This window comes from Plectropomus leopardus, chromosome 19 (genome assembly GCF_008729295.1).
Source record: "Plectropomus leopardus isolate mb chromosome 19, YSFRI_Pleo_2.0, whole genome shotgun sequence".
In the NCBI taxonomy this organism is placed as follows: Eukaryota; Metazoa; Chordata; class Actinopteri; order Perciformes; family Serranidae; genus Plectropomus; species Plectropomus leopardus.
The window spans coordinates 9,100,458-9,116,315 of NC_056481.1; the positions used below are offsets into that span (position 1 = coordinate 9,100,458).

General features: G+C 40.0%; 1 protein-coding gene across 3 annotated transcripts in view; it reads right to left on the bottom strand.

Annotated features, from left to right (window-relative positions):
* The window catches only part of dock1 (dedicator of cytokinesis 1), a 243,383-nt gene that overhangs the window by 14,949 nt on the left and 212,576 nt on the right, over positions 1 to 15,858 (bottom strand). For all 3 annotated transcript variants that reach the window (XM_042508036.1, XM_042508037.1, XM_042508035.1), the window contains 5 exons: positions 15,291 to 15,372; positions 12,502 to 12,586; positions 10,406 to 10,492; positions 7,982 to 8,158; positions 5,155 to 5,238 (listed from right to left, as the gene is read on the bottom strand). In XM_042508036.1, coding sequence (XP_042363970.1) covers positions 5,155 to 5,238; positions 7,982 to 8,158; positions 10,406 to 10,492; positions 12,502 to 12,586; positions 15,291 to 15,372 — 515 coding nt within the window. The remainder of the gene's footprint in view (positions 1 to 5,154; positions 5,239 to 7,981; positions 8,159 to 10,405; positions 10,493 to 12,501; positions 12,587 to 15,290; positions 15,373 to 15,858) is intronic.

Consider the following 15,858-nt stretch of genomic DNA (forward strand, 5'->3'; position numbering starts at 1 on the left):
ATAAACAGGTGAATGCCAGTGTTACCATCTCAAATGAAGTATGAAAGAAATGGCAGAGCTGCTTAATATCAGCAGTGTCTCTCCGATCCCTGTGTTCTTAGCTGAACCTTGTCACTCTAACCCTCTCTAATGCACAGTGAGAAGACTTCTGAGCCACACCCTGAGGTGCTGGAGCAGCCACATTTCCTTTGAGAAGCTGGTTATTAAGGCTATGATGACATATTAAGACCTTTCATGAAGGTCACAAAGGTCTTTGAGAAGTACACAGCCAGTGGTGAGTCAGACAGACTAATAAGCAGGCAGACTCTGCTATATGAGATGAGGGGACCAAAAGCACAAGCAAAAACCTTAATCAAAAGAAAAACTATAGAAAAAAGAATTTTCACTGAAATACCTATTTTCCTTCAGAAAGTGCACATATATGTGATTTTTTTTGGTGAAATGTGAGAAACCCTGCTAAAAATAGATGATAAACTCCTTTTCCATTGCCAGTAAACGAGCATGCCTTTTTCTTGCCACATTAAATGTCAAAAGCACGCTGGAAAACAAGGTTAGGGTTTTACATATGCTGAGTTTTTCGCACCCTAAAATCCATTAATGTCAATTAATTTACCCATAAGGTGCCCTCAAAAGCAAGGGTGGTGCCTGTTTTTCAGCACGGCTGCATCTTGAGATAAAGTTCAACTTTTGAAATCCACCACCATGTCATGTGACGTGGAAAAAACAAACTTTTCCTTGGTTTTTCCTTTCCTTTCTTACAAACCAGTCTATGGTAAATATGGACAAGTTGATCATTTTGGTGCAGGGCTATGCAGAGCTTTACCATCTGTCCCATGGTGAATATTTTAATTTTCACTTTAAAACACAACACCTTGAAGAAGATCAGCGACAAACTCAGGATCTTTGATAAATAAGCAATAATATTGTGTTGGTTAAGTTCACTTAGAAAATGTCAGATACAACCAGCCTTCATGCCCTTGAAAGATAAAAACAAGAACAGCACCCAGCGCTTTACCAAGCAGTAAAGACACAAAACATGTCCTGGCTGTAACTACACAGTATGGAGACCAGTGAAAATGTTACTGAAGATACATCTTCTTTTATATGTATTCAGTCTATCTTTCAAACGTGGTGCCTACAAGGGCTGCAATGATTAGTCGAGTAATCGATTAGTCATTAAAAAGAAAATATATATATTGCTAATTACTGGATTTTGATAATCAGCTTATTGTTTGTCATTTTTCAAGCAAAAAAGTCAAACAGTTGCTGGTTGCTTTAGCTTCTTTCATTTGATATTTTGCTGCTTTTCTTTGTCAATTTTAATAGTAAATGAAGAGTCGGTTTTGGACAGTTGGTTGGACAAAAGAACGTCACTTTGGGCTCTGGGAAATTATGAAGAGCTTTTTTCATATTTTTTTGTAATTTTTTAATCAAAAAATTAGTAAAATATCTGCATATTAATCCATAATGAAAATAATTTGTTGCAGCCCTAGTGCCGACTAATGTCAAATTATGTTCAAGCGCTGCTTGGATGCTGCTGGCTAAGATGTCGCAGAAGTTACTGACGGTCGCACTGGAAAAGGGAGAAAAGCTAGCGTGTCCATTCGAGTGCCACACTTCATCAGTGCCGAGCGGAGCTGGAGCTGATACCTGTGACTACTGCAGAGTTATTTGTCCTGGGAATTGATGCAAATTGTAACTTTTCCCACTAAAAACAAAAGTCAGATGTTGGTTGGTTTTTGTCCAGTTTGGAAAGGGTATAAAGATTCTGTTCATGTTGATAGTTCCCTGGTGGAAATTGCCTCCTTAGGTCTGTGATTCAATTTATTGATCACTGAGTTACCCTTAAAAACTTTAAAATAGGATGGATCATGGTGCAGTGAGAAGTTAAAGCTGCTAATTTAGGCATCTGTCTGGAGCGTTTGCTAATTATAACCAGAAACATCAGAGAAAACACCTACTTTATGTTTGCCAGGGAGCTTTTTACAAATCCTAATTTCCTGATTTCCAGTTGCTCATTTCCTCTCTAATTACTAGATGAGGACAATGGGTATTTCAGAATAACAGTGCACGCTGGCTCATTTCGAAACGTTTAGTTTGTTCATTGGAGCAGGCTCGCATTCATTTGTCTCATTTAGACACATTCAAGATGCGAGATAAACAAGCATGCTGGCTCTGGCACGGAGACAGCTGATACCATTTCAAATCAACAACTCTGCCTTAGTCATCTCTTTAAAAAGGGTTCTGTGTGTGTATGTTTGGCGTGGGCTCTGCAAACATATTTCTGCTTTCTCTATGACATGTCTCTGTGATGATCACACCAAACGACTTCAATAGTGTCTTTTTGTGCTTGTGAAAGATACATACCACCGTGATTTCAAACACTTGGTTAGCTTGATGTGAGGGACATTTTTTAAACCAGCTGCCAAGATTGAGCAACGCGTTTATCTCATACTGGTATGACTGGGGTGCACAACAGAGCTCCTGCTAATTAGTACTGTGGAACGTGGGTGGAGGATCATTTCAAAATTGCGGCTTGATTTCTAACACTATTTTGAGTCGAGCTGAAATCTCAAATTGATGCTGAAATGGTTATGGCGCTTTCACATTTTAGTATCGCATTGTAACCAACGCAAAACAAAAGTAGTCTTACAGGCATTATTGTTCAGCGCCTTTGCTTCCAGATGGATATAAAAATATCTGATAGGTCTTGAAGGTAAAATCTGGTTGCATACTCCAACCTTGACAGATGTAATGCACTTGTGATATTCACTTTTTTCTAGGAGTAATGAAGTAGTTTATTTTTAGGCTACCCTCGCCTGCTCTGTCAACCTCTACTTCAGTCAAAGATATCCTACATTTTCTTATGTTTACACAATCTGAATGTCTTCAAAAACGAGTATGAACACACTAGATTAACAGCTTTAGTGGATAATAGTAATTCTAAAAACAGTGTAAGGAGAAATAAATATGTGGGCAGCATCACAAATTACATTGGATAAGAAGCCAATATATTCCTGTGTGAATCATTGCGCCTTATAAAGACAAAAAGGTTTCACAAATACAGAGGAAGTTTTCAGATTCGGAGGAGTTCTGCCAGAGATGCAAAGCACAAAGTTGACCTATTTTACAACAACGGAGAGGGGAACAACTACTGCAAATTCAATTAACTTCCCTTTTCTTGCAGCTAGCGATAGGAAGCAGACAGAGAAACTTCTTGTGTCTGTGCTCGATTCCTGGGTTAACCATAAGGCAGAAAACAATGACTTACTGATTATTAAAATGACCCTTATTTCAGAGCTGAAGAGTTAAGACAGAGTCGTAAAAGAAGCAAAACAAAACTTACAGTGCAGCTTTCTAAGGGCGTTTTTTTTGTTATTCCACTCGAAAGCCACGACAAGCCAGAAGTTTATTAATCAAAGATGAGCCACAAATGAGCTTCAGAGATTCATAGTAAGCTGTAAAACAGCACGTTTTGCGACGTATTCGAGCAATATGTGTGTATGAGCATTTCTCGTCTGCTGTGTGTGCACTTCCCCCGGGCTCAGCGAGGGTGCAGAGCTCGCAAAAACCGCCGGTGCTGATCTCTCGCTGTCTCTCCACGCAGTGGAGCGTCCTCCTTAACTTCAGAATGTTTGCTTCAGCACTCTCCCTCGCTATTATCTCCACTGAACTCTTTAACACACTTTTCCCCCCGCTCACTTCACTTACTGTCATTGGATACTCTTGGCAGTGCACTCACAAGTTCTTCAAACGATATTATATTTTCAGCTGTAACCTTTCACATTGAGTTTTCATTTTGCAGCTGCAGTACTTTAGTGAGGGGACAACATTTCAGATATAAATGCCATAATACACAAAACCAAACAGGTATCCTTCAGCTTAGAAACTCTCCACTGTGTATGTGAAGGACTTTCAGATGTCAAAACGCAATGCCTGGTGTCTACACTTGTGCATGCATGGTCCCCAATTTTATAGAGATTTCATTAATAAACTTCTTAATAACTTAAACCATACATGTAAGGCCATTATGCTTTCAGCATCTGGAAGGCTAAGTGAATGGCCCAAAGCAAATCCATGCAAATTAAGAAAGCTCACTCAACCTGAAAGGCCAAGTGGCATGAATTCACATTTTCATGCATCTCATGCTCCTCCAAACCATCTAATCACACTCAGTGTTTTGGCTGCCTGTGGGCTATGCCTTCCTCTGCTCTTTTCATGTGCCATGGAAAAAGAAATACCATGTAATATGATGAAAAATGTCATCTTTTAAGGTAATGAGTGTGTAATTTGGGATGAGATGGCCATGACACTTTTCTTGAACCCTAACCTGTTTGTTGAGATAGACGGGTGCTTTAGTATGGGCCTATTTAATCAGCAACCTCCCTGTAGCCCTGCTAGGAATGGGTGCCACAACCTAGTATAAAGACACCCCAGGGCTAAATTATTAAATATTTTAATTCAGTTATCATTATTATTATTATTTTTATTATCAATACTATTATTATCATTATTATTCTTATTGTTATGATTAAGCTGTTATGATTATTATTAAGCTCTGACAATCGTTTTTTAATTGGTATTTTTTCAAGTTTTATTTATTATCATGCCTCTCACCTCCTCTCTATATGTGGGGGCTGACTTCTCTTTCTCTCACGCACGCCACGCACGCACGCACGCACGCACGCACGCAGGCACGCACGCGCATACACACACACAGAGTACATGTTTGATGGTTTAATAGGGAGGGAGATAGTAGTACAGAGAAAGAGAGAGAGACATTGTGTTACTGGTTACTGTTGTTGTCACTTGTTATGGTTCTGTGCATTTTCTTTTTTTTTAAATTTTGTTTCTGCACTTTGTGATGTGCCTGGGGTCAAATATGTGACCAAAAATATGTTATTTTTTATTTAAGTTTTTATCACATTTTTATCAAAGTGAAACAATGATCATTTGTAATTTTAAAATTTGCATTACCAAAAACTAAAAAAAAAAAAAAAAAAAGGTTTTGAATAGGCTGCTCACTGCTGAAAATGTCTGGCCCATCAAAATTTACAACCTAATTGAATTTGTAATTAAATCGCCCTGCTTTACAAACTACACTGCGATTATACGCACTCCACATAGCTGCAGATGTATGAAGTTCAGTCTCACCTGCCAGGCGATAAAGTCCTTCAGTTTCTCTATCTTCTCAAGGTCCTCTGGGTGTTCCTGCATGTACTTATCATTGAAGAAGGCCTGGAGAGGAAGGAGAGGAAATACTGGAGTGAGTCTGTTTATATGAAGGGAGGAAAAGGAGGAGTAAGTACAGGGGAAGACGGCTCGAACAATGTGAAATGTGGAGAAGTTTGTAATATAAATAAAATGAGAAACGGGTGTGAAAAAAAAACCCTGAGAGTCGGGGGATAAAGCACTGGGAGGGGCTGTTAAGATGAGAAAATTTTTAGTCGAGACATCCGTCTCTCCTCCAACACCTGCACTATTTCACTGAGACGAAGGAGTGACCTGAGGGCAAAGAATTCACGTCGTTCCTCCTCTGACTCATACTGCACCGTTTCACGAGACCAATATGAATCTATTCCAGGTTGTGATATATGCTGGGGATACAACAGACTATCACCTTTTTTTTTTTTTTTTACCATCAAATACAATGTAAAAGGAGATACTCTTTCCATGAGCTGCTATTGTGTTACTGTGAATAGAGTGTGCAGCTCAAAACCAAAGAGTAAACTAGAGATGTGCTGAGAAACACAATACAGGGAAGACTTGAGTTTTAAAAGTAAAAAAAGCGAGGGTCACATCAAACAAAAATGGATTTATAGTGATCTATGATGAGAGGCAAATAATATGTGAGTGAGTGAGTGGTCACGAGTGTGTTGATAAAAATATTGAGGCTGATGGAATGAGAGCTTCTAGGACCTAAAATATGCACGAGATCATGATTTCATTTCACAGCATGAAATCCAACCAGGGGAAGAATCGGTTCATTTGAATTAGCTTTGACCTAAGTTTAATATATAAGGAATTTAAAGACATTTTTAGGAAATCAAAACTTGTCAGAATATTTTGTGTTTGACATTATGGGAAAACTGCTAACTCACTTTGATTCTGAGAGTAAGATGAGGATACTGATGCTGCTCTCATAGATATGAAGCTGAAACAGCAGGTGGTTTTCTTAAGTCTAATTTACACCTCTGTAGCTGCTCCTCTGCCTTCCGTGTGTGTGCCAGTATTGCAGCAGATTGCACTTTGCATGTGATTTCACACATGCATGTTGGGACTTCCTATTGAAGTTTGCACAACTTAGCGCCGCTGTAGCTGAATAATTCCATTTCCCTTATGTCTGATCAAAGGGAGAAGCCAGGACAGCATTAAATAACACGCTGGCTTCTTCTCCCCCCCAACGTCCCCGCTGTTTCCATTTTTACCAGTTTGTCTCTCAGAGGCTTCCATTTTCAGGTACACTCTCCAGCTCTTCAGTGATCTCCTTCCAGGAATTTTGACTGATTTATTTTCTATAATCTCTACAAGAGTGATCATACAGGTGACGATTGCCAAATTTGCGGCTTTCTCGCTAGATTAACGACTTCTCAGACCCTCTTAAGCACTTCATTTCTAAAAAGCAACATATTTAGCAACGTATTCAGACCACCAGGGAAAAAAAACATTATGTTAATTAATTCAAATGCATGTTACTCAGAGTAATCACAGACGACGGCTTTTCAAACATCAGCATGGGATCTTTCCGTTTCTCTCCTCTTGCGCTATGCAGTAGGTGTGGGACAGTTAGAAGACGCCAGTTGGCGTGGGAGTTTAGCTGTAGTGAGTTTCTATGGTTACACTGTCGCTCTCCCTATCTTAACTGAAAATGCAGAAAAGTGGTCTCCTGTAGTATAGGCTCCATAGCTATCATGCCATTAAAATGTTTCATTAAGTATTTTTCTTTTGATCTAATTCAGCAAAGTTTTAATGCTTCCGTTACCTTTATAGCAAAGTATTGGGCAATGACATCACTAATATGCAAATTAGTGTATGATGTCATCTGGTGACTTTTAGCAACTTCTGGAGCTTGTGCTAGCTACTTTCATTGATGAAGAGTTGGCAACACTGGGGATAATATCTTCTATCTTCGGCTAGCCTTTCTTCAAACTGCTAAAGATTTTTTTTTGTTGTAGTAATATTTGTGAGATACATGTGCGGACAGCCCAGTTCACGGCTCTTCTGCAGCCCCTGGCATGTATTCACACTTTTTAGGAGGTGTGTGCCATGTCTCTACAGCCCTAAAACCATCTCTGTGGAAGCTCTCTGCAAGCTTTTCTGCAGAAGTATAAATGAAGCATTATGGAAACGGGGGGGAAACAGCTTGGCTGGCTCTGTCCAAAGGTAACAACATCGGTACCTCTGAAGCTCACTATTTAGCATGTTCTGCGTAAAAACTGAAGTGTAAAAAACAAGTTGAGAAAAGTTGTGTTACAGGGTTGATGTTTTGAACTAATTCTTGGTTGGTGCAGTGACTTCCTGAAGTTTCCTGGAAACCTCACTGTGACGAAAAGGAAGTTAACTCTTTGAAACCTGGGTAAATCGGCTTGATTTCTTTAAATAATAAGAAGGCAATGAGCATGTTCAGAAGAAATGACCCAAAAATCAGCAAAAATTAGCAAACAAAAAAAGCCAAAAAACAAACAAATACAAAACAAGACAAAAAACAATTGTCCAAGCAAACTTAAAATGGCAAAGAATGAAATAGAAATAACCTAAAAAAACTGTATTAATTCTGTCAAGTAATTTTAAATATAAAATCATCATGCATTTAATCATATTAATCTTATCCCTAACTTAAACAAAAAAGCGTATTTCCAAAATTGTCAAATTACTCCTCCTGTAAAAGTAGAGCGAAGCTAAAAACATGATGCGGTCATAAAGGCGGGCAGGGTAATGTCAGGGATAGAATAGATTCTGAGATTTTTTTCATGTTTTCTACCTTCTCATAGTTGGCAAAACCTCCCATGACAGCTGGGTCCACAATCCCGTTGAGCAGCATGGAGAGGGGGTTGATGGGAAGGTTGGGATCGTTGAGATGCCTCTGCACCATGCTGCTGATCTTCTCATTGGTCAGCTGCATCGTTTCCAAGGCGTTCTCCAGCGGACTGATCTCCTCCTGTGCAGCACAGTTAAATGAAGGTGTCATCAAATATTCTCAGCACTTCTTCACCTCTTTCAGTGAACATACACACATAGATCACCACTGTCTCTTTCCTCCCAACAGTCGAGCGGAAACATTTTGCGTTCACTGACTAGGGATAGGTTATTAGACGATGGGCTTGGAAAGCGTTAACTACGCACATAAATCTTGGAGGATAGTGAAGTAATGAATCATTTTCCTATGCGCCCATACATGAACCTGCAACTGTCAAACGAAGATGAATGGCACGTTGGTGTCTGGGAATTTAAGTTCCCATGTCAACAAAATATAATTCTGTGAAAAAATAATAAAATGCTAGAAAATACCGACATTAATTCCACAACCGCAAGAAAGAAAATTCCAACTTAATCCGCGTAACTCCACGTGGAGGCAATCTCATTACTCTGGACGGGAAAAAAATCACCTCCTTGCTAGTAAGAATTTCGAAGAAACATGAGTGGATTGTTGAGTAAATGTCAGACTGAGACCCTGGCCAAAAAAATAAAGATGTTGTGCCAGGGAGACAAATCTGCAATCTGTGCTGGTATGTCTCAGTCCAGCTTGATAAAAAGCATTGTCAGATGGAGGGTTTTAGCTTGGTGAATCTCAGCCCAGTCATTAAGCTTTAAATAGAGAGTCTAACCTAGGGGACCTGGCCTCTCCCTGGCTCATCTGGAGGGCAAGCTGCTCCTGACAGTATGTTCCAACCCAGCCTGAAGGAAGAGGCCTCTGCTTTGAATTAGTGTGGTGATGGAGAGTAGCACTTCGCTACATGGACTTGGGAGTTTGGGGTGGGATCAAATCTTTGGGATGAAATGATTGTGCTTAGGATGTAGCAACAAGAAGGGCTATTTTGTTGAGCTAAATGTCCAAGCTGCCTGCTGTGAGGCTGCCATGTTGTGCTGCAGCTATGAAAAAGAGATCAGGGCCTGTATTTCATTGCAGGATTCTGGGGTTTGTGCATAATTTCATTGATTTCTGCAAATTTAGTGCTTGTAATGAGGGAAATTCCTAGACACATTTAAAGGAGCAGCGTGTATGATTTAGTGGGATCGAGTGATGACAATTGGCAAATGCAACCAGCTGAAATTTCTCCCATGTGCAGTGTTTGAACTCCCAGTTCGAGTTCCTTCGGTGTTCAACGTTTAACAGGTTTTAACGGGGAGCTGAGTTATCAAACGGATGATTTAAGTATGATTTGACTGTAAATTGCAGTTGTATGGACACAACAGTAGACCGACATTTAAAGGGTGAAATAATGCCCCCAATTCGGTTGGACTGGGTGGCTGGAAATTACAAATAGCTCCTTTAAAGAGGGGGAACTTGCCCACATTTTGCACACTGAATTTTAGACACTGGAGATTCCTTTTCTAAATGGAACTGTTACGGTTAAATAAAGGTTAAATAAATGGCTGCTGAGAGAGCAGACTGTAGGTAACACCTTGGCTGAAGACAGACTCCCAGAAGTGCCTCTTCCTTAAGCTGTCACCAACACAGACATGAAAGTGACTAATCAAGGCGACAAATAAAGAGTAATTGATTGCGCAATACTTTGCCGGGCTAATTACGCTAAGTAGTGCATTTGTTTTGGGACAAACTAATGACACATTAAAAGGATGAGATGGGATGTTTTGGCTCTAAGTGATACTGTAACCTGCTCTTGTGCTCCAACTTATTTTACTGCACTCATTTCTCTAACACTGCCTCCTCCACCAGACAACATGCCGGCCCAAAATGGGGACACCAGACCAGCAATTTTAATTAGTCAAAACAACAGAGCTAAAATAATGAAATTTTAATGTAGTTTCAGTGGGATGGAGGGAAAATGTGCCCATTCAAAGTGCGACAGCAAACACTTAAAGTCATTTGCTGCAGCTGTTAAACCGTTCTCTCATCAACGGGTTTCCAATACAGCGTCCAGGTATTTATATATACAGCAAAATAAACAGTGAGTGACTGAGCTCTGAACTCTCCTCTGGTTGTATTTGTGCTGTGTAGCTATTTCCACTGGAAACAGTCTTGGAGGAGTGCTCAGTGAATCAATGTGGGCCCTCTGGCAGAGAGCGAACGTGCCCCGTCGTTAGTCCGGGGAGTGGCATGCCTGCGTCCACACAGCTGTCTATACAGTTTAAGTGGACAAATCATATCGATTGCCTCTGAGCAAGGCTGCAGATCCTCATCTGATTAGCGGGCCTGCCTGGCACACAGGCCCTTCATACTCACTGTGGAGACTGACTTGACTTCAAACCAGCGTAGGATGCCGGGAAGCTTGTATGCTGTCGTGTAGGTGGTCCTCTCAATCCACATGTTCTGTTGACAAAAAATGACACAAAATAAGAACACAGCGCAGAAAAAATAACAAGGCACTTTAAGCATCAATTTGCTGCTTTTTTTGTGCCAAACCACATTGAAACAAGCTCTTAGACTGTTGTAGTGAGATTGAGAGGAAGATGATGTAATGGTTGTTCAATCAAAGCCCATTGTAGGGGGGAAGCTGGTGGGATGGAGGTGTGTGCACTATCTCTCTGTCTGGACGGCGGCTCATTAAGGCCCGCTCACTGACAGCCCCAATAAGATGGAATCTCCTCTAATACATCACGGAGCTCAAATAATGACTCTAAATCTTCAGAAGAAAAACATACACCACAGGAAGCAATGATTTCACTTGCAGAGGGTTTCAACATCCCGTGGTCAAAAAACACAGTTTTCCTCTCACACAGTCTGTGCTGGAACACCTGTATTCGCCTTCTGTCACAAACACTCTGTTTTAGTGACCGTCTCTTCAAACCTGAAAGCAGATGACCATATAAAGAAAGGGAATTTGGGAATTTGTTACAATAATATATGAATTAAAAAAAAAGGTGAGGAAGGGCTAGGGATATAAGAGTTTTACTTCTACCTACTCCTTTTCAGACACTGTACTTTGTTTGTTTACAATATGTTTTAATTTTTTGTTCGGCATAAGGTCATTCATTGATTCAATGGTGCCTGAGGTTTTTGCTCACAGGGATTACTTTAACATACGTTTACCTCACTACTTGAAACAGGTACCCATCACCTCACTGTCAGGACAGAGAGAGTCCAATCACTCACTCTAAAATGAGTTAAATACATCATCCCGCTCAGCTGAATTGATGCCACCGTTAACACAGAGAAAAGTATGAATGGGTTTAATTTGTCTCCCCTGTCATTTGCTGCCTGGATGTAATTAAATGTGCACAAAATATAATGCTTAAGACGTACTAAAAATCAGAACTCGACAGTAATAGTTGCACTAGGCAACCAGATTTGCATCACTGTCAACAATTTTATGTAGTCTGGATCTTCTTGTTGGCAACCGTTTTTCATGTGTTTAATGAGAGTTCTGATTTCCTATTGATGTATTCTGCTACATAAATCTAAACAATAATACAGCAGAATTCTGTAACGAATTTCAAAACAGCCGAAGCGATACCAAGACAAAGAGAACCTGATCAGAACTGACAAAAAGAAAAAGTTCTTTTCAGCTGTACTCTGTCTGCTGCATCTCAGTATCAGAGAAGACTGACAAACTGTTTGATCAGGCCTGGAGATCATTTTTCTGCTTATTGTAACTTAGCCAGCTAAGTACATGATCTTGCAGATGTGCAATGTTTTGCCCTGTTAGCGGAGCTGAGTCACTTGTTCCAAGAGAAATCTGTTGTGAATATAACTGTGTGTGTGTGTCTGGGGTTTATTTGTGAGTGTGTGGCTGAGAGACAAACAAGAAATCTTTGAGAGAAAAACAAAGCTTGTTATGTAATATCTGTTTACCTATTCTAGGTATGATTTGTCAAAACTAAAACATGGGATATAAATACACGGGATCGTTATCCCTCCAACCTTTAATTATTTAAATGCTATAACTATTTTGTTTATTTTGCAAACAGAAGTACCTAAATGTTCTTTCAGGAGATCGCCAGAAAAATGGGAAATTGTTTATTTTCATTACTTAATCCACTATTGAAGTGAGCCTGATCCAGTTTCGGTTATCTTGAAAAGTCTAAATCTGGATCGGGTTTATTTAATCTAATGTTGCTTTGAAAAAAACAAGGCATCAAAGTAAAATGGATTAGCTGATTCTGGATAACAAAACATGGGATTTCCAAATCTGGATCATTCTGATTCAGATGAAATTATTTCATCATTTCCTCATAAATTCAAACTGGATTAATTAAAAAAACATGAAAATTATGCATATGATGATGCAAATGTTAACAAATAATTCAGAAAATACTTCAGAAAATGTTAAATGGACAAGCTAAGTCATGGTGAAAAAAAAAAAGGAAGACAGCAATTACCGCAAACTCATTGTCGGGGTCCTTCTCTCCTTTCCTCACTGGCCTGGAATACTGGAATTTATGGACTTCATTTACTGTGTAGAAGCTGGGGAGAGAGGAAATCAGCGGCTGAGTAAATTAAAACTGTTATGGGCAATCTACAGCTTGATTCAAAGGTTGATTGCTTTGCTTCAGGTCAAACACAGGACAGGCCCCCCTCCAGGCTAGGCTCTGTCAGGAACTGTGGCATTTACATGTAGCATGTTGGTTTTGACCAGCTGACTAAAAAGGCTTAATCTACATGCTAAATAAATTCATTTTTGGGTCGCACACGTCACTGGAAACTGCTGAGGCTAGTCAGACATGTAGAGAAGCTGCAGCATACGTGACGAGCGGGGATGAACTCTGCCAAATCAGGTTAATAGACTTTTCACACTAGGAAAATGACGGTGTTGCATGGTGGCTGAGGGAGCAGCTGTCTGGACACATACATGGTTTCCCACAGAGACGGCTCTTTTTCCACCTTTCTATCCGTCTCTCTCGCCTACAGAAATTCACACTCTCCGAGGGAAATGAGTGCAGAAAAATTCTCCTCATAAAGCATATTGCATTCCTAAAACAACGCCATATGTTTTCGAGGAGCACGCTTTGCCTTTATTAGCAAACAATTATGAATAAAATATGAAAGGAATCAGTGCTGTTCCAAAGCTGCTGCCCTTTTATGTTTGTTGTAGCAGCAATAAGCGTGTGCAGATGGGATGCTACAACTCTGGAACTTTTCTACTAAGGCCTGTTTATGTTCTGCTAATGAACAGACCACACAGAGCTTTCCAACTACACAGAGAAACCGGGCTAAGGTCTTAGGAGTCTGATACACTGAGCTGACAGTCAGCTGTTGGTTAATGTTGGGCAGCAGGTAAGTGTCTGTCGCACTAGTTTTTGTGGTGTGTTCCTCATTGTTGGCAGTAGTGGACCCTTGTCAGCTATTTAAAGCCGATTCAGGATGTTCAATCAGAGTTAGAGACAGCGGAGCCCGTGGGTGATTGAAATCACTTTGATTGACAGTTCAGCTCAGTGACGAGCAAAGCGAGCAAACAGCCAAAGTCAAGTTTCGTCCTTAACCCTGTAACACCTGGATTGACATCAGTTTTCTTGTGTTGCACTTAAACGCCTTTTATAAGCATTTAAATCCGTGAAATTGTAGAAAATTTGCTGTATTTAAAAATGCGATGAAAAAATTGGGGAAAAAATGCAATAAGTATCTTGGCAAGAAATGTTCCATGAATTGTCAAGAGAAGAATCTACTGTATGTAATAAACTGTCAATGGATAAGTACCTCACACAAAACTACTTCAAAACATATGAACTATCCCTTTAATGCGCAAACTGGATAATCAGCATCTTCCAGTTTCCCTCTTTTGAATGTTGAATAAAGGCTAGCATTGCCTGCTGATATGGAGAGTAATTTTCTCTCATGTAGGTGCAAAACATACATGCTAGTTGGCTGTTGCGTGTGGTCTTTAAGGTGTATTAAGCCCAACTTTTTTGGCAGCGACATAGGCAACGTCAGGTGACGCAACAATCGGCCTTCATGGCCACTTGGAAATTTACTGGTACTTGAGACATTTATATTCTACTGACAATCAGCTGTTCCCATCTGTGCTTGGTCACAAAGGGCAGCACACTATTTAATGAACATGATGAGGACCATTCCCAAAGCAGCCGAGAAAGCACGGTGTTAACTTAAAATAAAAAAAAAGATCCTCAGCTCCTGATCTAATAAACAGATTAATAAAGCAGCTTTAAATCAGCAGCGCTATCCCAATTAAGCCTTTTACATGTCATTAGCTGGCGGGCTGGTGACGATGCAGTCGCACCGTGTGGACAAAGCAAGGTCAAAAGGGGGGGGTGTGTGCTCTGCCTGCTGCTGTGACCCTTTGGCTGAGACAGCTTAGCCTCATTGCTATGCGCTGCTGTTCTTTTGCACTGAATGAGAGAATAAATGAGAGAAAACACAGAGATAGGGATGGAGAGAGACAACCGGGGAAAAGCACGGTGAGAGCTGGAGTAAAAAAAAAAAAAAACTGAGTTGGCGGAGAAAAAGAGACGGACAGGCAGACGGTGTGGAACAGTCCTCTATCACTCACTAAACATGGCTGTCTAATCTAGACTATTAACAGACTTACATATTCCAATCAGACACAGTTAGCAAACAAGCCAACAGGCTGCTGCAGGGGGATGTGACCAATGGTGCAGACTTGTGATAAGATCAGTGCGCAGGTATATTTGCCTAAAGGTTTTCCAAGTAAATGTCTTCTTTTAATTATGTCCATTGATGCGTTGGGTGGCATATCAAAGTGAATTTGCACAGCTGACTGATGCGGTGCATGGCTGGCGTACAGATTGGGCAAACAAGTAGGAGTGCAGGGGGCCCGCTGTTTGCTGTGGCCCCAATGCGCAACACAAAGGTATTAATGATGTCAGAGAAACAATGTTGTACTTGGCACAGTGACTAATGGCAGATGGCTGGTGCGAGTTAATAACCACGAGAACGACAAGAAGGTCAACTGCTGTTTGTTCTACGCAGGCACGCATTTACATCCAGATTTAATCGTCCTCACCACAGCGGTCCACACTAAAAAAATGCTAATGCACTTTTGCATGTCACACAAGGTTTCTAAATTGCTTTTGAGTGACTGGGGAAAGTAAATTGGGCTTGCTGTATTGAAATGCATGCTGTGTGACTTTGAGTAACACATTCTGTAATTGTAAAGAAATGAATGTGTGCGGAGCGGGGATTTCCTGCTTACCTCACTATTTGTTCAGAGACAGGCTTGTTTTGGAACTTGGCAGGCAGGTCGAGGATGGGTTTAACTGTGAAACACTGGATGTCTTCAGCACAAACATCAAGGAAATAAATGAAACTGTTGAACTCAAATGAATGACATACAGTTAACAAGGTGCTGGTGATAACTCAATATTATTGTTAACTGACATTCAATAAAATCACCTTTTAAAATACGATTTGGTCTTTTTGTTTCACTGAATTTTATTGCCCAAATCAATCATTTTTTAGCAAATTCAAAAAGCAGCAAAATGCAGAAAGCAAAATGTAGTGCACTGACTTACACTGAGTAAAAAAATTCTATTTTCAAAAACTTTAAAGGCCTTGATTTTTTCCTCAAATTCACAAATGTTAACCAGCTTTAATCCAGCTGCCAGGACACTGGTAAATAAAATGTAGTTACATTCCACAAGATCATTTGGAAGTGTGTATTTATGATCATTTATTCATAGGATTGGTTTTATTTTAGGGTTTGATTATTTAGTTTATTGCTTTTATTGGTATTTATTTCAAATTTTACATTTTGGTTACTA